The 24361-nt window shown below is 35.7% G+C and overlaps 2 protein-coding genes across 2 annotated transcripts; one reads left to right on the forward strand and one right to left on the reverse strand.

Moving 5' to 3' along the window:
- The first annotated feature begins 702 nt into the window (after positions 1 to 702).
- zgc:77880 (zf-DHHC domain-containing protein) lies at positions 703 to 10467 on the forward strand. Its single transcript, XM_037758100.1, has 9 exons — positions 703 to 893; positions 3995 to 4083; positions 4272 to 4345; positions 5965 to 6077; positions 6156 to 6217; positions 6563 to 6683; positions 6787 to 6859; positions 7081 to 7258; positions 7632 to 10467. Exons 1-9 carry the CDS (start codon positions 769 to 771, stop codon positions 7721 to 7723), a joined length of 927 nt encoding a protein of 308 aa, XP_037614028.1. The 5' UTR covers positions 703 to 768; the 3' UTR covers positions 7724 to 10467.
- Positions 10468 to 16121: 5654 nt separating this feature from the next.
- On the reverse strand, positions 16122 to 23978 carry LOC119481308. Its single transcript, XM_037758098.1, has 11 exons — positions 23604 to 23978; positions 22566 to 22756; positions 21987 to 22127; positions 20936 to 21074; positions 19810 to 19984; positions 19538 to 19679; positions 18698 to 18841; positions 18485 to 18537; positions 18257 to 18349; positions 17061 to 17140; positions 16122 to 16305 (listed from the first exon to the last, which is right to left on the reverse strand). The coding sequence occupies exons 1-11, from the start codon at positions 23715 to 23717 to the stop codon at positions 16237 to 16239; spliced, it is 1341 nt and encodes a 446-aa protein (XP_037614026.1). The 5' UTR covers positions 23718 to 23978; the 3' UTR covers positions 16122 to 16236.
- Between the last annotated feature and the right edge of the window lie 383 nt (positions 23979 to 24361).

The raw sequence follows: 24361 nt of genomic DNA on the forward strand, positions 1-24361 counted from the left end.
ACAATTAATTAAAAAAAATATGTTTTAATTATTATTATATTTGTATGTATATTATATTCTTATGTTTAATCGTTATTATTATTATTATTATTATTATTATTATTATTATTATTATTATTATTATTATTATTATTAATATTAATAATAATAAATAAAGTCGAAAAATGTAGACATTGCAGTTAAAAAAATAGAAATACAAGAAGTGAAAACTTTATCTTTCTGTGTCTGCAACTTTTCAAAAAATATATTTAAAGGTATAAATGTTGGTGTTCATATATATATATATATATATATATATGTAAAGTTAGCTTAAGATAATTATGATTATTATTTTAAATAATTATTATTTTTTATTTTGTATAATTTATTCATTTATTATTATTATAGTATTATTTGTAATAATTCTTATATTTTTAATAATAATAACAAATAAAAAAAAATGTACATTGCAGTTAAAAAAATTGAATGCAAAGAAGTTAGAACTATGATCAACTTTATATATATATATATATATTTAAATGTAAGCTCTACTAGAAAACAGAAATGTGTGAACAGAGCTGTGTAGCATTGTAATAAAATATAATATATATAAATATAAATAAGCATGTTTGACTTAAAAATGGCCAAAATGAAACAAGTGAACTGGCCCTTTAAGAAGTCATTATTATTTATTATTTCCTACGGTCATGGAAGGCAGCATCAGGTTTCGGTGTGACGTCACCAGGAAGTGTGTGTGTGACGCAGGAGGGGGGCGGAGCCCGACAGAAGATGGCGTCGGTCCGCTGTAGGCGAGACCCCTGCGGCGTTATCTGCCTGGTTCTAACGTATTTCAGCGTGTTTTACGCGGACTACGTGGTCATTCAGTATGTCCTCATCCCAGCCTACACGGACAGGTCGGTGCTTTGTGTTCTTAATGTCGTTTAAAGCCTTTAAAAGAGCCCAACATGGCGTCTGCTTCTCTCTGCCTCTCTGGGCTCCATTCATTCTGACAGCAGCTCTGACAGCAGCTCTGACAGCCTCCTCCAGCTGCCTCCTTTCTCTGCTTCCTCTGCTCTATACACACTAAACCAGTTCTGTATCACTCTAACACATGTTTATCTATATTCAGGAGGCTGTTTGTGAAGGTTTTGTATCGACATTACACCTGCTTTCCTTTTGTTTACTAGCTGAGGTGTGAAACAGCTACAGGAGGTTCCTGTTGTTTATCACTCACAGCTTCACTTACTTTAGATTTAATTCATCTTTTACTGCTTTCATTTCTACTTTTTACTGCTCTACATTTGTCTGACAGATTTTAGTTACTTTAAGGATTAAGATTTTACAATAATACACATTATGAGATAATAAAATACATTGTTAAGTGGTTATACCAATAATAATAATAATAATAATAATAATAACCAATAATAATAATAATAATAATAATAACCAATAATAATAATAACCAATAATAATAATAATAATAATAATAATAACCAATAATAATAATAATAATAACCAATAATAATAATAATAATAATAATAATAATAACCAATAATAATAATAATAATAATAACCAATAATAATAATAATAATAACCAATAATAATAATAACCAATAATAATAATAATTATAATAATAATAATAATAACCAATAATAATAACCAATAATAATAATAATAATAATAATAACCAATAATAATAATAATAATAATAACCAATAATAATAATAATAATAATAATAATAACCAATAATAATAATAATAATAATAACCAATAATAATAATAACCAATAATAATAATAATAATAATAATAACCAATAATAATAATAATAATAACCAATAATAATAATAATAATAATAATAATAATAACCAATAATAATAATAATAATAATAACCAATAATAATAATAATAATAACCAATAATAATAATAACCAATAATAATAATAATTATAATAATAATAATAATAACCAATAATAATAACCAATAATAATAATAATAATAATAATAACCAATAATAATAATAATAATAATAACCAATAATAATAATAATAATAATAATAATAACCAATAATAATAATAATAATAACCAATAATAATAATAATAATAATAACCAATAATAATAATAATTTCATACAGGGAATGTAGTTTGCTTTACAATAAAGTAAAAAAAAAAAAGAATAAATAAGAGATTTTTTTTTTCTTTTGTTTACTAGCTGAGGTGTGAAACAGCTACAGGAGGTTCCTGTTGTTTATCACTCACAGCTTCACTTACTTTAGATTTAATTCATGTTCATTTCTACTTTTTACTGCTCTACATTTGTCTGACAGCTTTTAGTTACTTTAAATGTTAAGATTTTACAATAATACACATTATGAGATAATAAAATACATTGTTAAGTGGTTATACCAATAATAATAAAAATTAATAATAATAATAATTTCATACAGGGAATGTAGTTTGCTTTACTTAAAGTAAAAAAAAAAGAGAATAAATAAGAGATTTTTTTTCCTTTTGTTTACTAGCTGAGGTGTGAAACAGTTTCTGTTGTTTATCACTCAAACATTCACAAATACAGCTTTACTTACTTTATATTTAATTCATGTTTTACTGCTTTCACTTCTACTAATTATCAGTGGTAGAGTGTAACTACGTACATTTACTTAAGTACACAGTATTTCCATTTTCTGCTACTTTATACTACTATCTCAGAAGTAAATATTGTACTTTTTACTGCTCTACATTTGTCTGACAGCTTTAGTTACTTTAAAGATTACAATAATACACATTATAAGATAATAAAATATAATACATTAAGTGGTTAAACCAATAATAATAATTCATTTATATAGCACCTTTCATACAGGGAGTGTAGTTTGCTTCACAATAAAGTAAAAAAAAACAAGAGAATAAATAAAAATAGTCAAACTAAAACAAGAGAGAAACATTTGTTATTATTTGTTGCATCAAGAAGTACGTATAGTGAAATGTTCTTGCATCAAACTCCCAGGAAGAAAAACTCAAAATACCAGATAAAACATACCAAAATGAGCAAAATATACAAAATATTAAAAATATACAAGATAGTAAACATGGTAAAAAAGTGAGTTGAACAGTGCAGAATAAGTGGCAACAGTATATAATATAATATTAATATTGCAGCAGGTATAGTATAATATATACATGGTGAATGTCCTTTGGTATATTGTCCTTAAAGAGTTTGTTTCATTGTTCAAGCATCTGATAGCTTGTAAATTAAATTAAGTGCAAATACTTCATGACAAAAAAAAGAAAAAACAAATTAATAATGCAAAAAAAGAGGCAGGAAATAGCTAGAACAGTTATGGAAATAGAATATGTAAAATATATAAATAAAACAATCGAAAGACAGTTAGTTGAAAGTTTTTTTTTATGAAGACGAAATAAAATAAATATATTAAAATAATACATCCACGGAGCTTTTAGAAAGGTGCAGAATAAAAGTATGGCTTTTACTAAAAAAAGAAAAAAGAATTGTTATGATTGTGAATTAATCATTTAAAAAATAGTGACGGATCCAAAATTAATGTTTTGGTTATCTGTGTGGAAGATATCTGACGTTTGGTTCCCACTTCTAACAAGACTTCTGAGCCAATAGTAAAACGACGTTGGAAAATAAAAAATTATATTTTCTGTATTTATATGCGTGTATATATACATATATATATATATACATATATATATGTATATATATATAATTATTAAAATGACAAAAAAATGCATTTCCAATTTGAGGATTTGCTGTTTTTTTTGTTGAAAACTGAATGTTTGTTGGACAAAACAACATATTTGAAGATTCATGTTCTGCTTCTTCCTGGCATCTTATATGTCAAATGATAAATCTATAAATTAATTGTCAGGTTAAACGACTAGTTGCAGCCTGACACGTAACAGAAGGATAAATAAAACAATGACTGATGCTTTTTCTAGGTAATAAACAGTCTGTTTTTGTTTTCTAACTCTCTGGCAGTGTGTGGTGTACTCTACACGGATCAGTGTTCAACCTGATTCTGCTGCTGCTGCTGGCCTGCCACTCCAAAGCCGTCTTCTCAGACCCGGGTCAGTATCTATGAGAGAGATCCATAAGTCGAGAGGGGAATAGTACGGTGGTCCCGATAGCTCAACGTGTTTAAGAACTTAAGAAAAGTTGCAGTGCGTTTAGGTGTCAGGGCAACTGTAGGAAATGGGAGAAACGCTCGGGGGAAAAGCACCAAAAGATGACGATTGATTTGTGTGTTGTTGTCCAGGTATGGTGCCTCTTCCTGAGACAGCCATTGACTTCTCAGACCTTCGCTCCCAGTCGTCCCGGATGAATGAGCGGGTGAGTTTAGTCCATCGTTTTACTGCTGAGTCAAGTATAATATACTTTGACAGCCCTAGATATTATAATTGTCCAAATCCCTGGTGAGTTTGTTTGTTTGTTTGTTTGTTTATTTATTTATTTATTTATTTATTTATTTATTTATTTATTTATTCGTTTATTTATTCGTTTATTTATGTATTTAATAGGCCTACATTTTCCATCAGTTTGGCGAGTTAAACATCTCAGCTTCTTGCCAGGAGGCTTAATGTCATGCGCTGTAAAGGTTAATAATAGAGAGCTCCTCTCAGACTATCAGTGTGTTATTAACTACTATATATTTATCTCACAGTGACTCCGTAATTACATCTTAGTACTTCTGTCTGCTGTTGGGCTTGTTATTATGTGCTTATATGAGCTTTAATGACAGATTTCTGTAGAGTGTTGCAGCGATGGGCATGACGTGTGTCTGTAGCTCCACCAACAACACGACTGTTGTTTTTTCTTTAACTTCTGTGGGTTCAAACGAACTGGGACCAAAACTTCCTCAGTTCTGGGTTTGATAATGTTGGCAGACAGGTGTTGGAAAATTGCAACGACAAGGTATAATTTTAAAAATGTTTGTGCCAGTGTTGTGCTGAAAGAATCAGCAGATGAACAGAAAATGAATCGACAACAATTCTGATAACCGATTACTCGTTTAAGGCATTTAACTCGAACAAAAAATGCCAAACGTTTGCTCGTTCCAGCTTCTCAAAATGTGAGGATTTGCTGCAAAATCAGCAATATGAAGACGTCAACTTTTTTCACTATTTTATTGACATTGTGTGGATTCAAACCAATGGTTCCTTATGGAGGACTGAACCTGCCAAAATAAAAAATAAATGAATAAATAATTAAATAAATAAATAAGTGACTCAATAAATAAATAAATAAATATATCATTAAATGTAGCAAAATTAATATTAAAAATAAATGTAGCCATTAATTAATTGATCATTTGTGACATAAATGGATATTTCTATTTTAATTTGCTTTTTTATTTATTTATCTTTCTATTAATTCCCTTATTTATTTACTCTTGTATTTAAATATCCTTTTATTTATTTGTGTATTTATTTTTATTAATTTTTAAATTCATTTATATATATTTGCAAGTATGTTTTATCTATTTTTTTTATTTTATACTTATTTTTATGTATGTTCTCCATGTCATGTATGTTTGTATTTATGTATTTAAATACATACATTTACAAATAAATATGAAACAAATAGAAATAAAGTAAAAAATAAATGAATACATTAAAAATGTCTTTCTATTTCTTTATTTATTTTATTATTATTATTTATGTTTTTACTTACTTTTTTATTCTAAATTTATTTTTTATATTTATTTTTTATTTTTTTATTTTTTTAATTATTAATATTATAATTTTTTCTCCTCCCTTGTTTTTGAATAATATGCTTTTTAATTTACAGTTGCTGTTATCATATGTACATAATACTTTATTTGTTCGTGTTAGGTTGTTGTAACAATAAAAAGTATGACTCATGGAGTTAAAGGGGAAGCAGGATTATTTGTGGTTGAGTCTCCGTCAGATTGCACTATGTATTTTTACCGTCTGTCCTGCTGCTTCCAGGGCTGTGAAGGCTGGACGGTGTGCAGTCGCTGTGAAACCTACAGACCTCCCAGAGCGCATCACTGCCGCGTCTGTCAGAGGTGTATACGCCGCATGGACCATCACTGTCCCTGGTGAGGAAACAGTTTCTTATTTTCCTCCTCTTCAACTTCCTCTTCTTCTTTCCTAATTTGTGTGTTTCTGTGTTTTAGGATCAACAACTGTGTCGGAGAGCTGAACCAGAAGTATTTCATCCAGTTTCTCTTCTACACCGGTGAGTACATACAGGATGTAACAGTACCCAAACACTGACTCACAGCATTGGGAACATTTCAACCCTACTGGGTAGTATCTCCATGCCTCAAGGAATTATGTTTTCAGGTTGTCTGTCCCTCCGTTCGTCCAATTATCTCAGGAATTTCTTCAAATTTGCCAGAAACGTCCACCTGGACTCAAGGATGAACTGATTAGGTTTACGTAGTCAAATGTCACTGTGACCTCACATACAGTCACTGTGCTCATGTACTCGTACTCGCAAAACGGCTCCGATACAACGGCACCGATACCACACTGAAGCTAATGCTGCCGATGTTGTAACTGTGTCCACCTTCGTGTGCAGGCATGGCCAGTCTGTACTCCATGGGGCTGGTGGTGTCGGCGTGGGTGTGGCGGATACGGAGCGAGAGGGAAGGCGACGCAGAGAAAGAAGCAGAGGAGACGCCCAGCAAGCACCTCATAGTGTGAGTTGTTATTGTGGTGTTTCATGTAAAACAGTCTGTGAGTATTAAAGTATTGATTCTGATCGGTCAGCTTGTTCTTTCTATTACTCTTTCTCTCTCGTAGCGCTCACTACATCATCCTCCTGGTGGAGTCGGTGTTGTTTGGCGTGTTTGTCATGGTCATCTTCTACGATCAGGTAAACACACAAATGCAACCAAGCACATGTACTCGAGTACTCTACTCGAAAGTAGACGAGGCATGTTGAGGAAAAGCAGGTGATCCGTGAAAGTAAATGACAACACTTGATTAAAAAAGAACTGCTGGAATAATCAACACTAATTATCTTATTATATAGAAACAATTTGGATTAAAAAAAATGGTTTTCTGAAGTGTAATGTCGTACTTTCTTCCCTCCAGTTGGTCTCCATAATCACAGACGAGACTCCCATCGAGCAGATGAAGAACAGGCTGATGATCAAGGACAGAGCCTCTTCATCTTCCTCCTCTTCCTCCTCCAACTCCTCTCAGTTGCCTCACCATCCTCCACACACCCGCAAGCCCAAGCTCGCTCTGCTGCGGGAGGTTTTTGGAAGAGGTGGGTATTTGACATTTTGATTTTAAATTTTTTTTAGTATTGATTTTTTGATTTTTGATTTTTTTGTTTTGTTTTGTTTTTAATTTAAATTTTTTTAATTTTATAATTTTCTTTTTTTTAAGTTTACATTATTTTTTTTTTTTTATTTTTTTTTAAATATACCTCTAACGACTATTTTCATTGATGTCTTTAAAGAATTAATGAATAATTTCAGCGCTGAAATAGCAAGCTGTTTTACCTGTTTTATACCTGTTTCTGTAGCAAGCATCGATACGAACCCACGAAATCAGTTTTTATTAATTTTGGTGCAAATTTGTCAGACGAAAATCCACGCTCTGCTTTTAATCTCTAATCTAAACTAATTTCTCTCCAGGTTCGGTCTTTTGCTGGCTTCTTCCTCTCCACTCCAGCCCTCCGTCGGTCGGCGGCATCACCTACTCCGCCCTGCCCGACTACGACGTCTGACCTTCGACCTGCGAGCGGCGGACAGAGGGCGAGGAAAGGTTTTTGTGTGTGTGTGTGTGTGTGTGTGTGAGAGAAAGAGTGAATTTTCTGCCTAACTAAGATGTCTTATCTTTATCTTTGGACCTGAGAGCTGAAGAGGAAAGAGGCTGAGACCGGGATGAATGAAGAGAGAGAGAGAGTGTATTAGATGAATGAACGAGTGTATGAAGTGTGAGTGACTTTATCCCCCAGGACCTAAAAGAGTTCAGCCTCAGACACCCAGACTCATGAATTTCCTTCCTGTCATATGAGGGAAGAGCTCCGACGGTCCCGATCCGTAGTTTAACTACCAGCGTTCTATGATTGTTTAATGGAAGAGTTGTGAACACTGGGGTTTGACTGATGTGGGGTTATAAACCCTGATATGCATTTTATTTTTACACCAAAAAGCTGCTGATATTGGATGTATATTGGACAAATTTCATGCCCGCAAATTGCAAACATTCAGGGCCAGATTTAATAAGAAAATGGGGCCAAACGTAGAGATCCTTCAGAACATTTTGCGGTTGAAGTCCACCTGAAAAAACTATTATTAAAAGACAGATTTAGCGTTGCACTCCTTTAACATTGTCGGACTCCAGCCAAAAATTACGTTTTATGGGAACGTAATTTGGTAGGAGACAAGGCTGCGGACTCACGATGGACAGTTTTTCAAAAATATGGATCAGAATTAATCGGAGATCTTTCTTGGCCCCTGCTCCAACCTTCCACCAAGTTTTACAGTAATCGGGTCAGTAGTTTTTCCATAATCCTGCTGACAAACAGACAAACAAACCAAGCTGAAAACATGACCTCCTTGGCGGAGTTAATACGGAGAAAGGCACACCTTGCTAACACTTGCTAAAATGCAGCAGAATGCGCCAAAAGCCTTGTTAAACCTGGCCCTCTGTGTTTCCTACCAACATTTAGGCCATCATGAAACACCAAAACTGCCCAATTAAAACTCCAAAGATGCTAATAATGGTGCACATTGTGCAAAAATATGTATGCATAGATGTGAGAAAGGGGATTTCTAAGACGAGTTTGATCAGTATCAACCCAAATACCAGTCGAACACCAGTCTTTTTATGATGCTGACTTCTGGCCAGTATTTATGCTATACTCGTCAGTTCCTCTGACTTTAACGAGCCTCAGCCTCTCGAACAAAAAGCTACCAAAGGAGGTCAGGTAGGTCAACTTCCTGTTCCTTCAAAGTGTTTTTACACCTTCAACTCCTGAATGGAAAATTATTTATGGAAGAATCAAATTCTTTTACCCAGGTAATGTCCAAGCCAAGCTTTAAATAGTTACTAGGGATGCACTGATATGGATTTTTTACCAATATCTGATTTGATCTCATCCGTATTAGTTGAATATGTTCTTATGGCTCGTAGTGAAATCACAGACACAAAACTGGTTGAGCTTTAATTTTAAAAAAAAGTACGTGGACACCTGAACATTACACCCATAAGTGAAAGTTGGACATCTCATTCCAAAACCAGTCCCCAGTCTTGGGGACGTGTCTGCAGGGAATGGATGCTTCCATTCATACAAGTGCATTAGTGAGGTCCAACACTGATGTTGGGCGATCAGGTCTGGCTCGACCAAATTCATCCCAAAGGTGTTGGTTTCACCAAACTGGGAAAACAGTGGAACAAAAGGGCCCAAATGAGGAAGCCTTAGACCAAACGTCCACATACTTTTTGGCCACATATTCTATTAATGCATCTCTAATGGGTTATTTTTGGTCACTGAGTTTGGTTAACGTCCAACACCAAAAGACACATCCCAAAGGGGCATTCGTTTGGTTTTCCCCAAACTGTTGACACAAAATTTGAGGCCCACTGTTGTCTAAATAGCGTTGTATCCTCCCTTTATTGGAAAGCACCGAACTGGTATAATAATAGAAAAGAAATAAGATGTGTTCATGTGATGCCTCGGGGTTCGTAAGTAAGCAAACAGGAAATGGAGAATGTCCACAAAGAGATTTCCTTTTTTTTGAGTTTGTGTTTTGTTTTTTTTCCTCATTCCTGTTTTAATTTTGAAGTACAAAGAAGTTTGACGTGCTAACTAACTAAACTGTGTTACATTTACAGATTTACACACACTCAGAGTACACTTCTCAGTATTCTGCTAAATCTCAGTGAAGGGACGATGATTCTTAACTTATTTATTGTTTCTTAACTATTCCGTGGAGTTAACTCTACCAATAACTGTGGATTTTTATGTGACGGGTGAAGTTGCCTTTGCTGCTGTTGAAGGAGCAATAATGAAGTGTGTAGTGGTGCGTTTCCATCCACCTGTTTTGATGCACATTTTCAATTTGCGCATTAAAAAACCCTGAGTGGAAATGCAAAGTTTTTACTGAGGCTGTCAATCAATTAAAATATTTAATTGCACATTAATCACACATTTGTATCTGTTCAAAATGTACCTTAAAGGGTATGTAACAGTATGGTGCTGTTGATTGCTGCTAGACTGCCCCGTTGCCTCCCAGTGAAAATGCTGTTTGAAAGGCTAAACGCCAACAAATATGGACTGAAGCAGAGCAGAGTGTTTCATTGGATGGAGTGTGAATTTTGGAAATGATTACGTCGATCTTTTTTCAATAAATGTTGACTTTTGAACTGAAGACTTGAGACAATTACAGTCAGAGACGCTGAGCGCTGCGCCGCGCTGCTTACAAACGCTCCAAACTCACACTAGATTTTGCCGAGAAAAATAATGGCATGACCATTTTCAAAGGGGGTCACTTGACCTCTGACTTCAAGAGGTCTTGAGTACTAAATACTTGACAAATCTCCCTTAAAAGGTACATTTTGAACAGATAAAATATGTTCGATTAATTTGCGATTAATCATGATTAACTATGGACGATCCTGTGATTAATCGCGATTAAATATTTGAATCGATTGACAGCCCTAGAAACAATCAATTGACCCTAGCTTTACACATACGTCGGTCTTTAGAAATTGTCTTCTTTGGCAGTAAAATAAGTTGCAAAGATGGGACATGCATCCTTTAAAAGGTGGGGGTGCCACAAGAGAATATTTATCTGTTGAGTTGCCCTCAATAAAATTTCGTTAAAAGAACCAATATTTGGGAATGGCAACAGCTAGTTTTTAGTTTTTTTCAGTATTTGTATTGTTACGTCTTCACTCTACTTCATGTGATCATGAAACACTCACACTGAGGAGCTTTTTCATGGTTGACATCTGGTTGAAAAACCTTCAGACGCAAAGGCAACTTCACCCCTCTGCGTGTTTTTATGTATGTATATATATATATGGTAATTTTGTGTTTGACCTGAGCTGAACATTATGACTTCAGTGGATTTAATGAACTCTGTATTTTAACAAAGTATTCACAAATGGTCCTCAGATGTTACAAATACAACCAGTTGGGAGATGGTTTCACCTGTTTCCTCTGAAAAGCCCTTTTTCCTTGAATTATGTGACTTAAATCACACGGAGTGATCTGCCTTTTTTATTGTACTTTCACACGTTTCAAGAAACTTAAGTTACTGATAATAACACTCTATTTTAAAATGTTTCTTAACAAAGTAAGTGAGAACCTTGGAGAGATGTTAGCAGTGGTAATGAGAGGCGTGCAGTGTTGTCAAAGAGTTTGTAATGCTGCATTCACACTGTGAGCAACGAATTATTCATAACACAAAGAGAACAACGATTGCAGCATAAAATCTGAGTGACAGTGCATATTATAAATTCTGAATATTACGTTACTCGACTGTGATGTTAAATATTACCAAGAAAAGACAGCATGTAACCTATAAACTCCTTGATCAAACCGGTATCACGCCAAAGCCTGTAATAGACCCGCCTGTCCACCACACAATAGCGTGTCAGTGTCCTGTTTTGCCTCGCCGAGGCGTGAATATTACAAGCATGTATGAAGGTGCAGTAGCAGCAGGGGGCAACAAAACCACTTAGTTCGGTTTAGGAAAAACTTTATAAAAAATTAGTACGTGAACTAAGTACAATACGTCTGGAAACAACATCATAAAAATACAGAAAATAGGTCACAAACATCACTAAAAACATGTGATAAATGTTGTATATATAGCTTACAAAACAAATATCTATCAACAAAACCACTTAGGTTTAGGAAAAACGTCATGGTTGGCCTTAAAATAAGTACGTAGACTAAGTAAAATACATACAGAAACAACGTAACATAAGGGCAGAATACACAACACAAATATCACTAAAAAACACACGTCGCTAAAAAACGTGATAAATGGCACTAACGTAGAAACAAATCAACAAAACCACTCGCTTAGGTTTAAGCAACAAAACCACTAAGTTAGGTTTAGGAAAAACGTCATGGTTGGCCTTAAAATAGCTGTGTAAACTGAGTAAAATACATACGGAAACAACGTAACATAAGTGCGGAAAACACATCACAAACGTCACTACTGTAACTTACAAAACCGGTCTCCTGGTTAAAAGTCCTGTGTTTGTTGGACCCGCCGACCATAAGCAGTCTCTCTCACTTTTTATTCTACTTCACTAGCTCTGAGCATAGCATATTTACACGGATGTGTTTACATTGCAGTCAGTACAGACTACATGGCGTACAAATGACACGCCAAGAGCAAGAACGGCGTTCTTAGGGCATGCTTTTGCCCTGCGCACTATCGTGTCATTCATACGCCTTTACGTGCGACCGGGCTGCCCTGATACCTATAGCTCGAGCTCGGCGATAGCTATTCAGAGTTTACCATCACACCACCCAATGGATGCTACCACTTTTCCAGCTTCCTGTTATCTTTCAAACAAGAGCACTAGAGAACTGGGAGGCTTTGATTGGTTCTTCTCATCCATTAGCATATTTTATCGTCTGTTTATGGGTGATTTTGTTAATAATTTAGCTTATGGTGTGAATGCATGTTTTCAAACCCCATGATGGCGACGAAGCAACCGTCCCTCCGAGCTAAAAGATGCCTTATTTCTGTTGGTTTTTATAATGTTTGACTGCAGGGAGGGTGACCGTTTCTCATAACCACTGGTATCCGCTCTCCAAACACTTCTTGACAGGCAGGTTTCACTTACAGTACATCCTCGCCCAGGTTTGGTTTTTGCTAGCTGTACATAGGAACGTTCATATTTTATATCGACGATGTGCAATTCTCATGAAGGGAAAGTTACTGCATTTTTTTGTGTGTGTGTTTTCTATCGCGATCTGGGTAAAACAAAACAAAGGGTTTGAAATGTTTTTTGTGAATATTCATGACGAGGTTTTGACTTGTCTCGACTTGAATTTGGTCAAATTTTGCAGTCCTACGTCGCTCTCAAATCAAGCGTACCTCACTTAAAAACATTTTAAACTGTGAGTGTTTTTTTGTCCAGGTGTGTGTTAACTATCAGGGTACTGGCTTGCTTGTTTGACTTTTCGTTTGTTTTTTTTGTATCAGTGTTGCTCAACAGGGTGCGCTTGTTTCGGTTCATCCACATTGGTGCCTCCTTGGGTTCCACCAACTGTCAGCTGAAACAAAACAAGCGTGCCCCATTTTGCTGTTTTACTTGACAGCGGGAAGGAATGTGTGTACAAACAAAGAGGGTCTGAAATTAACACTTCGCCACCAGCCAAACTTTTAACATTCAGTTCTGCTAGCCTGTTTGGCAATTCAAAAACCTGCAACTTCATTGACTTTTATGGGGAAAACAAAAGAAAGTGCATCAATGTGACCGCCTCAAGCTACAGTGGATTGCAATAGAGTGCTCCAGGGATGACGTATTTTTGTAGGCCAACCAGGAAGCTAGCATCATGCCAAAAGTAAGCTCTGTGGCGAACAAACGTTTATGGTACTTTTACGTTTTGAGCAAGATAATCTCCACATATGAATACCACTTTATGATTTTTGAAGCGTGATTGCAATGCCAGTAGTAAAAAGCTAACATTAGGCTGCAAATGAACTATATCACGGTCGCATGAACGCAAGTATGATGAACGGCGTGATGATGTTTTGTAGTCTCATTTAGCCGCTTGTTAGCAACCGCCTTTTTTAAGACACATAAAGGCTTCAAAATTCACAAGTGGGTATTTATTGGTGTATTTTACATCGTAGAACAAAACGTTAAAATCTCTTCAGCTTGTGTTAACCACAGACCTTATTTCAGACTTCTAACTAAAAACCCATTAAAAAAACCCATTGACTTCTAGATCGCCCAATTCGACTGTTATCAGCTCGTTAAATAGGCGGTTTAGGCAAAAACAACTACAACTTCTTTAGGTTTAGGCAAAACAAACTACAACTTCTTTAGGTTTAGGCAAAAAAACTACAACTTCTTTAGGTTTAGGCAAAAAAAACGACAACTTCTTTAGGTTTAGGCAAAACAAATACAACTTCTTTAGGTTTAGGCAAAAAAAAATACAACTTCTTTAGGTTTAGGCAAAAAAAAAAACACCAGTTAAGTTTAGGGAAAATCATTGTGTTTTGGTTCAAAATAACTAACACAAAGACACCTACACATTGTTGGTTTCACACAGGATGCAATACTACAACACCTGACTTCGGCTTCTGCTCCTTTCATAATTACTACACTAGAGGTCGCTGTCGTCTTCTTTTAAAAACTTCTTTCGGTGATCTACTATGTGAATATATGATAAAGTGGGTGTGGTAGGCCCCTATTGACCCACATCTATGGGGCTTATAGGACTGATGACGGCTATTTCATAGCCTGACAACAGTCTTATCGGCTGTCCAGACGAGGGAACAGGAAGTGCTAAAATGCTAACTCATTTCCGGGTTTAAGGACTCATTCCTGCAGCACTCTATTGTCTCAAAGCCGTTTTATCATAAATAAATCCAACAAATATCAACCAAAGAAGTAACATACCACTATTCCAATATGGTTTTAAATATTAAACCATTAAAAGGTAATTTAGACCGGCGTTAGTCTTCATATTTTTGCACACTTTAGCTCCTGAGGAGTTTCTTCAGCTGCTAAAACTCTGGATTTGTTGGCTGGTTGGCTCAAAAAAAAAGGTTAGTTTCACACCATGCAAACAAAACCAACAAAGAGTTTAATATCATGTGGCGTCATGATGAACAAGTTTACAACCGACTGATGTTTTATTTATTGTTACTATCTTGAAACCGTGACCTGTGTATTTATTCCTAATGACATGCTGCTCTGGCTCGTTCAACTGGAAGTAAAACGGATGTCTTTCAAACTTCACCGCCTCCGTTTCAGCTTTTTTTCAACATGTTTGTTTTGTTCAAATAAATTCTCAAATTCTTAAGATTAATTATGTTTTACAATAATACAGACGAGTCCACAGCGTACATAAAATGTGAAGACAACAGCTAGTCAGATAAAAATAATTATTTTATTAATTTATAAATGGTAAATTGATAGTTAATTAAACTTAGTTAATAGTTATTTTACTGTTAACAAACAATGAAATAATAAGTAATAATGTTTAGTAATTATTAGTAATGCTATAATTCCTGTTATTTTATCAGTAGTTTATATAATATGAAATAATGAGATTATAAATTAGATGATAACAATTCAGATTACATTCGTAAAGTATTTTTTTAACAGTTTATTGTTGTACACATAACATTTTATATAATTTATTATGTATTTTTTAATGTATCAATAATTATAATACAAAAATATGATATACTGTATATTATTCTGAAATGGGCCATTCTGCATAATGAGTGCTTTTATTGTTGGTACTTTAAGTAAATTTTGATGCTCATGCTTTTGTACTTTTACTTAAGTAACATTTTACTTGTAACAGAGTATTTTTACACTTAAATAAATAAACAAATGAATAAATAAGTAAATATAAAATAAATAAAAATGTCTATGAAATAAACCCTGAAATAAATAACTGAGGTAATAAATATATAAATACATGTAAATATAAATACACATTTATTTATTTCATTATGAAATAAAAGTACCCTGAAATAAATAAAGGTGTATTTGTATTTACATTTATTTATATATTTATTGCCTCATTTATTTATATCAGGATTTATTTCATAGCCATATTTATTTATTTATTTATTTATTTATGCATTTATTAATTTTTTAATAGCACTCCATACTTCCACCACTGAATGTGAATAATCAAAGAGTTTACACTCACTACTACTGCTGTAAATCTGAAAACTTGTGACTTCTGTTTATTTGTCCAGATCAGGGTTTTTTTCATTTTTATTTATTATTGTTGTAAGTCTATGGTACGACAGAGTATTAGGGCCAGATTGAGGAAAAAAAAAAAATCTGAGATTTCGAGAATAAAGTGATAATATTACAAGAAAAAGTTGTAATATTATGGGAATAAAGTCATAATATTATAAAGTAGTAATTTTTGTTGTTTTTTTCTCGGAAAGTTATGACTTTATTCTGAAAACAAAAATTGTCCCCCTCAGTCAGGAGTCAGTAAATAATCCCGTTGAACCAGTAGGGGGCGCTGTGGGCTGTAACTCCCAGTCACACCAGTCACACCAGTCACACTCTCCTCACGAAGGTCAGGACGGAGGATGGGGGAATCCCTCGTCTCACCAGTTCATCTTTAAGCTGGAGGAGGAAACACACAGTGGTTTGATGCTGCTGCACATGGGTACTGATTTTAATATTATTATTATTCAGTAGCTTTTATTTTCCATCCGATGTTAAGCAGTATTCTATGTAATCTTATTTTAATCTGATTTTTATAAAGTGTGTATTATTTTCCCTCTTATTTTTCCTTGTTTTTCTGTTCATTCTGTCTATTTTTCTTTTATTTTAAAGCACTTTGTGTTGCATTTCTTGTATGAAATGTGCAATACAAATATATTATTATTATTATTTCAGAGGTAAATATTGTACCTTTTAACTTTAGTTACTTTGCAAATTCCGATTAATAAAATATAATTGAATAAATTATGATATATTATTATAAATTGAGATAAAACTTCCAAATGGATAAATTCACAAACTACCCAGCAGTATATGAAGTCATTAAAATTAGCTCCACCTTTACCAGCTGCAACATTAATGTGATGAACACATTAATGCGTTGATAATTATAATACAATAATATAATGTATATTATTCTGAAATGGGTCGAGTACTTTTACTTAAGTAAACTTTGAAAGCAGGGCTTGTAACAGAGTATTCCTACACTGTATTGCTACTCTTACTTAATTAAAAGATCTGAGTACTTCCTCCACCACTTCTTGTGAAAATCAGACATTACCTGTAATAACTGGAAGTACTACATAGTCAAAGTATCTCTGCGTGGTCATGTGACGCTCTGACACGACGTCTGGTTGGATAAGAAGCAGACTTACCTGTTGAATGACAGCAGTCCTGAGGTCGTCATCAGACAGCGCAGACAAAGAGGTGATCCTCACTCTCAGACCGACGACGACTAGAAACACAGTGACTCAACATTACAATACAGGCCAGAAGAAAACTGTTAAAGGACTGTTTTTTTTGCACAATTACATACAAAGTCAATGCAAAGAGGCAAATTTGCGCCGTGACACGAATGGTGCGAACGCCGTGAATGACACAACGCGATATTTGTGTCATTCGCATATTCGCGGGATTGAAATATTTCAACTACAGTGAGAAATTTGCGTGACGCTGTGTCACGAAAGCCTTAAACGTTGAGATTCTCCTCTTGTCGTCGCAGACGTCCTGACGTTGTTAAATCAGGAACGGAGAAAAAAAAATATTGTGGTCGCCCAGAGCTACGATAGTACATCATATCTGTACAGAGACCGGACCAAACTCTGTGTATGAACCACATACTGTCTACGGTAGAAACAACAACGTCGCTGCCGTATTAATGCCTAGATGACGTTATGTTGAGTGTTGATGGAGCAGCTGCATAGCCTGGCACTGATTCCATCCAAACTCCGTTCAGAAAACGAGCATTTTAAACGTTGTTTGCTTGTCGTCTTGGTAACAGACCTGACAACGCAAGAATTCAGGCCTTTTGCCAATCAAAGCCATGATGTCGTTATTTCGGCAGTCTTTTGATCCGTTTATTGCAATTAAATCAAAGCACAATCTGTTTATTTTGGGTTCATATCGCAGTAGCGACGTGTGGCTTGCTAGATATAGTCAGTGCAATGGCACTGTATGTGAATACAGCTCGCCGCCGGGTGATGTTATGAACCCAGACACAAAGGCGTTTTGGTTTTCTGATATATCTGGGACTTCCACAACATGTACGAAGCAGCAGCAATGGTTATTTCCTCCATGGTCGATGGAGGAAATGGTGGAAAGAAAAGTTGTTGGTATCTATAGGGACAAGCTCCTCCTCCTCTCCGGCGCGTCTTGCGCGAATGAACTCAAATGATACAGGCGGTCCAACTCTTCGCTTCGTTCTTGGTCTGAACACGGCATTACAAAATCTGTATTGTTTGGGGATTATAAAGTCAGTTTTCTTTGGTTTGAATGAGAATGTGTAAGTTGTATAAACATTTGCTGTTGTGATGTAGCTGTAAAGGAAATAATGGAATAATGGTGGTCGTACAATGATCGGATTCAGGCTTCGTTGGAGTTGTTGGACTAGTGGTTGGACCTGTGGTTGGAGTTAATGGGGCTGCAGTTGTAATCGATGGTGGTTCTGCGAACAAAAGTCAAAATAAAATACCTTTAATCAGAGGTTAAAGGAGTATTCAGATCTACTTCAAGGACCCGTAATGTAAAAAAAAGTGAGATTTACATAACAATAGATCATGAACAGAAAAGAGCTGCTCACCGTTTCCAACGCTCACAATGAGACATCGCAGCTCCGAGTGATACTTATATGAACTGAGGGAAAAAATTAAGAGCTTGATTACAAAATGGGACATCCATTTTTGAAGAAAAAAGTACAAAATATACTTCTGATTTCAACCTCGCAAGAACTTTTTTGTGTTTGTTCAACATTTTTACTAAGTACTTTCACAATATTTCCATATAACTGACTAACTTGTGAACAGCTTGGACAACGAAGCAGACTGGGTGGCTTTCTCCATCTTCGTCCTCAGACGGTGTCCATCTCAGGGTGAATCGTCCGGATCCTGATGTCGTCTTGATCATGTTGTACGGCCCGCTGAACAGCAGCTCAGAGATCCTTTAAGAATCAGATGATTGTCAAGTCAAATAAAACCAGTAAAAATGAGTCTCTAGACCAAACTAGACCAATAAAAATAAAACTCTGACTCAGCTTTAATAAAATAATAATAATAATAATAATAATAATAATAAGAATAAAATGTATTTGTATAGCACCTTTCATACAAGAAATGGAGCTCAAAGTGCTTAACAATCAATGCATAACATGCTTCACATGAAATTGAACATAAAAACATATTAAAAACATTAAGATGGAAAATAAAACCAGGAAAAAAGACGCTTATTTACTGTGGTGATGCACATATTCAGGAGGCACATCCTGATTGGCCAGCTACATTTATGCAGATCTCAGAGGGCAAGCGCACCCACTGATTGGAGGAGAATATTACCATAGAGTCCAGTAGAGGGCTCCGCGTGTGCTTATAGAACTAAGGTTAGGATATCGGAACCTTAGTTTTGATTCACTCTCACTGCTCTTACAGTGTCGTTTCTCTGCTGCAAGGTCCAGGCGTAGCATACCATTAGCTAACTATATTATTTTATGTAAGATAGAGGCTACATTAAGCATTCTGGACTAGCACATCCATGACATTTGAGTCAGTCACGGCAGAGTTTCGATAAAGACTCTTCCACAAGAGTAGATTGAACAAGACATCTGCGTTAATACCTAAGGTTTGTTTTATGTTTGACTTACAAGGAGACGTTTGCCTCGGCACTGATGCTGATTTCCAGGGACTGATAGACGGGGTTGTACAGCTGAGCTCTGTTGGCTGGGGTTGGAGGCAGGAACTTGGGCAGATAGAGTCCCTCTGTGCACGATGGCACCACAGGATCCACTGGAACAATAGAGAGAATGGTTAACAGCCAACTTCAGTAGCATGCACCCAAAAACCGATGGCGTCCACACGCCTAAGATCAACTCCGCTAAAGGGATTCAAACTTGTCTGTCAAAATGTGAAATCTGACCTCTTAATACAAACTGGACAGGTAGTTTGCTGAGTGGGCTGTTAGTCGTTATCACCTGGACCCCGCCAGTTTGAGTCAAGGTGATAGTCTGCCTGGGAAAGTCCTCCATCACCAGCTGTACAGCGTACGGACCTTCGTTCTTGCTCCTCATGGAGCTGAACGATAGCGAACAAGACTGCAAAAGAATAATAAAGACAAGGCCAAAATTTTCTTTGTTGTAATGAAATGCAAGTCAGTAGCTACTTGTGAAAAAACCTTTCTCGAAACAGAAAACCCAGCCAGTTCTCATTCTCATGCTGTCAAATACCGACGCTTTGTCATGACCGCCGGCGTTCGCTACGGACGCACAAGGCACCCGTTAGCGCCGGTGTGAAACGCACCGGGCGTTCCATTAACTACAATGTTAACCCAACCGCGTCAACAATAAACGCCCTGAGATAGAGCAAAAGAGTCACACTGGGCAACTGATAGCTTTAAGTATTATAATCAACCAACACAAGGCTTTCATCCAGGACCAGACCACTGTTCATGTCCTGTGTGTTCCGTTGTGTTAAGTTTCACTTTCACATTAAAATTAGCTGTTCGTTGGTGTCTTGTGTTCACAACGTTCAGTTTCAGTAGTAGATTTAAGCCGAACCATGACGTTCTTTCCTACAACTAACTATAGTGGTTTTGATGCCAAAAATAAAGGGACACCGAGGGGCGTGACAAAGCAGCGGTATGTGACGGGTTGGGATGAGAACGTGTTTGATTGACAGGTCGCTACCACGGCGTTGTCCAGTCTGGGAGTTGTCCGTGTTTTAGTCTTAGGACTTTAACCCTTTCACAGTGTGTTTTCAGGAAAGTTAATTGAAATATTTTAGTCATTATCAGTGTACGGTTGTACTTAGCTCCACCCTCTCATGTCATTTCTGGTTCCAAAAACCAAGATGGGGACGGACAAAATGCAAATCTTGAGGCTTCAAAACTGTAGTCCAAAAACCAATGGGTGACGTCACACTTCTTATATACAGTCAATGATGGGGACATGATAGTGTAAACTAAATTTCATGACTATCAATCCAATAGTTGTTGGGACATTTAAGTCAACAACAACAACTCTGCTATTAAAATGCAGGCTACTCACTGATGAGAGGTGGAGAACAGAGGGCGGTGTGCAGGGGTTACACTCTGACAGTGTTGGGTTTCCATATCTGCATCTGACCTCGTCTCCGTCAGGGTCAAACGCCAACAGGTTGAAATCTCTCCGACAGTTTGAAGGAACTCTGACAGAGAGAAACAGAAATATCTAGCAGTTGTTTCATGCTGTCTCAAAGTCGACTCAGGCTTCCTATGGAGGAACAACATGGTATTCATGCCATCAATGTTTCAGTGGCAGTGTATAACAATCAGTTCCTCAAATCTTTTTCTGGAAACACCTCAACAAAAAACACTGTCTTTACTTGCCAGAAACAGGTACGGTACCTGGAAAGTCCGTCCAGAAACGGTAATCCAAAAACAACAGGCAAAGGCAGAGTCTAAATTCACAGAAGAAAGGTCTAAATCACACTACGAATACTCAAGGAAACCTGTATTTGACTTTACAGACAGGCAACTAACGGAGACTCCAGGAAGTTACTGTGACAAAAAAAGAACCTATTGTCCCTGTTGCTCTTTGGTATTTGTATAACTTAAACAAACAAGATATAGCACGTTAATTATTGAGCTTTAGAGGTGCTAGTAGATGGATTTTGTTACCGTTGGACAGAGCCAGAGCAGTTTCCCTGTTTCCAGTCTCTATGCTAAGCTAAGCTAACTGACTGTTGGCTGTAGCTTTGTATTTAACAGACCAGACACGTCTTCATGATAGAGTAACCAATCGCCTATAGAACAGCAAGATCTTCATCTTTCCATGATACATTTCATCAACAACATATAAACCTGTGTCTGTGCCAAATGTGTTGCTTTTATCGCAAAATGCACAATTGTTATAAAAATTTCAGCTGAGCTGCCCCACTATTGACCCCTAGTTCAGTTCAGAAAAGAATTAAAAACAAACATCCAAATGGACAAAAAAGGGAGAAAGTTGATTTTGGCTTGTTATATACGAGAAAGTAGCTTGTATATAGGGAATGGTGCAGGGACAAAATGTTAAATGCCCCACCAATGCAAACACCCAGATAACAGCATAGTCTTACCTCACAGCTGGCAGGATGGTGGTCTGGGGTGATCTGTTGGCTCGGCCGGTGTCCGACCGGTTCCTCAGCTCCACCAGAGTCACAGCTCTCCAATTTATGATGCCATTTACGATGTTATTTATCCAGTTACCACGGTCCAACCTTCAGTGGGAGTTCATGCGAAAGTCGGTTGTTAATGTTGCACAGAATCTGAGTGTACTCAAGTACTGTAGGTGTTACTGTGGCATTTCCAATGTATTCCAATGGAACAAAATAAGTGCCAGTACTCCCCTTATTCACATGTTGGCGTGTGTGTCTTTTTAGCTTTCCTGTGTTATTTGTAGCCTATAGTATCGCTCTTTAATATATTATAGGATGCCTATATTGGTTCTTTCACAAAATATTTAGACAATGATATTTTTGATAAATAATCATCAGTAATGTGGATATATAATGACCAAGTGGGTAAAAGCAAATAATAGAACAGCAACTGTAGCGTTTAAAACCAAATTGAAAACCAGTTGAATGAAATACCCAGTGGGTGGATTACTGAAACAAGGTATCTGAAAAGTACATTTTTGCAGTACATGATTTATTTACCAAAGCTCAAATGGAGCGTTGCTGGGAACCTGTCGAGTCATGATTCCCTCTCTCTGACACCACTCTCCGCTGCTCTCCTTGTCGACCTCATTCAGCACTAAAGAACTCGGATTCCCACAATTCCCACTCAAGCACCTCCATGTGTCACCATCAGTGCATCTGTGAAAGTTCAGCTTATAGCGGATGACCACCTGCAGAGATAAAACGACTCAAACATAAACATCCACAATACAGAAGAAGGTAGTTATTCAGACATTTACTTCACTTAGTATTTATTGACCAGTGGTAGAAAGTAACTAAGTACATTTACTCAAGTACTCTATGTAACCCAGGTTAAAAACGCAAATACAATCTAAATATTAATATAACTAAATTTAGCCAATCCCGAACAATCCAGAGAGAAATATTGTACTTTTTACTCAACTAAATTTATTTGATAACTTTAGTTACTTTGCATATTCAGATTATTAATCCAAAATATTAATAATAATAAATGATCATATATAAATTAAACTACCTTGCAGTATATAAAGTCATTAAAATTAGCTCCACCTTTACCAGCTGCAACATTAAAGTGATGAACACATTAATGCATCAATAATTAGAATATAAAATATATTATAGTGAAATGGGCCATTCTGCATAATGAGTACTTTTACGTTTGGTACTTTAAGTATATTTTGATGCTAATGCAAGACTTTTTCTTGTTACAGAGTATTTCTACACTATGGTATTACTACTTTTACTAGTACTTCTTCCACCAATGGTATTCGCTGATATGAAGTAAGACTTAAACTTAATCTTTATGTCAGAAAGTAAATTATGTTTATGAATATGTTTAAAATAGCATACAAACCATTAAAGGGCACACATGGTCAAAGTTAAACTGTTATTTAATTTCTTAAATTTTATAGTTTTTGATAGTTGTGTTTTTTCCCGTAAAGCACTTTGTAAAGTTGTTAAGTTAAGTGCTATATAAATAAAGTGTATTGTTGTTATTGTAAAAGCTAAAGAAACTGTACTTCTAGATGTACATACCGTGACGGATCCATCGGTGTTGGTCTGTTTCGGGTAATAGGTCATCACTGTCCCTAAGAAATGAGTCGCCTGGGAGCCGCACGCCAGCAGCATCAGCAGCAGCAACAGAGACATAGTGGACGTTAACAGACAGTAAATTAATACAAACACTAACACAGAGAGACTGTTTCTCTCTATATATACTGTATACTCTTTATCTGTCTGCGTCCCACATCTAATAGAAGGATCTATTTTAGGTTGGACGATGAACCAGGAAGTTACCTGCTATGAGGAACTTTCTCCTGGTTATAAGATAAGATAAAGATCAACCACTACTGTTTATTAACTTAGTACTGACAACATATTTTGTGTTTTCACTCATTTCTTTTTTCTTTTTTTTTGATTTATAAAAAAAAAAAGGTATATGGTTGAAAGTAGATTCTGAGTATTTATTCTAAATGACAAAGTGTAGAAAATAGATGAATAAATACAACTTAGGAACACATACAAACATGGTACAACCTGTCAACAGGAAAAAAACAAAAGAGAAACATATCCTTTAGGCCTGTCATTCCCACAGACCGGGTCGCAGGAGATTTTTTTTTAGGGTCGCCAAATAAATTCTGCAGAATTTTTTTCCATCGTCTTTTTTTGTCTGGACCGCAGAGGGCCAGCCCTACAAACGCAAAAGTCTGTCACTGAGTGATGAAGTTACAGGATTGGTCGGCCGACCAATTGACCGTTGCTCTTTCAAAATGAAAAGGCGGAGAACAGTTTTG

Source organism: Sebastes umbrosus, chromosome 22 (genome assembly GCF_015220745.1).
Source record: "Sebastes umbrosus isolate fSebUmb1 chromosome 22, fSebUmb1.pri, whole genome shotgun sequence".
NCBI classification, from domain to species: Eukaryota; Metazoa; Chordata; class Actinopteri; order Perciformes; family Sebastidae; genus Sebastes; species Sebastes umbrosus.

Coding starts and splice junctions, on each gene's coding strand:
- zgc:77880 (XM_037758100.1), top strand. CDS start 769: ATGGCGTCGGTCCGCTGTAGGCGAGACCCCTGCGGCGTTATCTGCCTG. Junction 6,684..6,786: donor CCCAGCAAGCACCTCATAGT/GTGAGTTGTTAT, acceptor TCTCTCTCGTAG/CGCTCACTACATCATCCTCC. Junction 7,259..7,631: donor GCGGGAGGTTTTTGGAAGAG/GTGGGTATTTGA, acceptor ATTTCTCTCCAG/GTTCGGTCTTTTGCTGGCTT.
- LOC119481308 (XM_037758098.1), bottom strand. CDS start 23,717: ATGTCTCTGTTGCTGCTGCTGATGCTGCTGGCGTGCGGCTCCCAGGCG. Junction 18,842..19,537: donor GCCGAGGCAAACGTCTCCTT/GTAAGTCAAACA, acceptor TGATTCTTAAAG/GATCTCTGAGCTGCTGTTCA. Junction 17,141..18,256: donor GAAGCCTGAATCCGATCATT/GTACGACCACCA, acceptor CTGTGTTTCTAG/TCGTCGTCGGTCTGAGAGTG.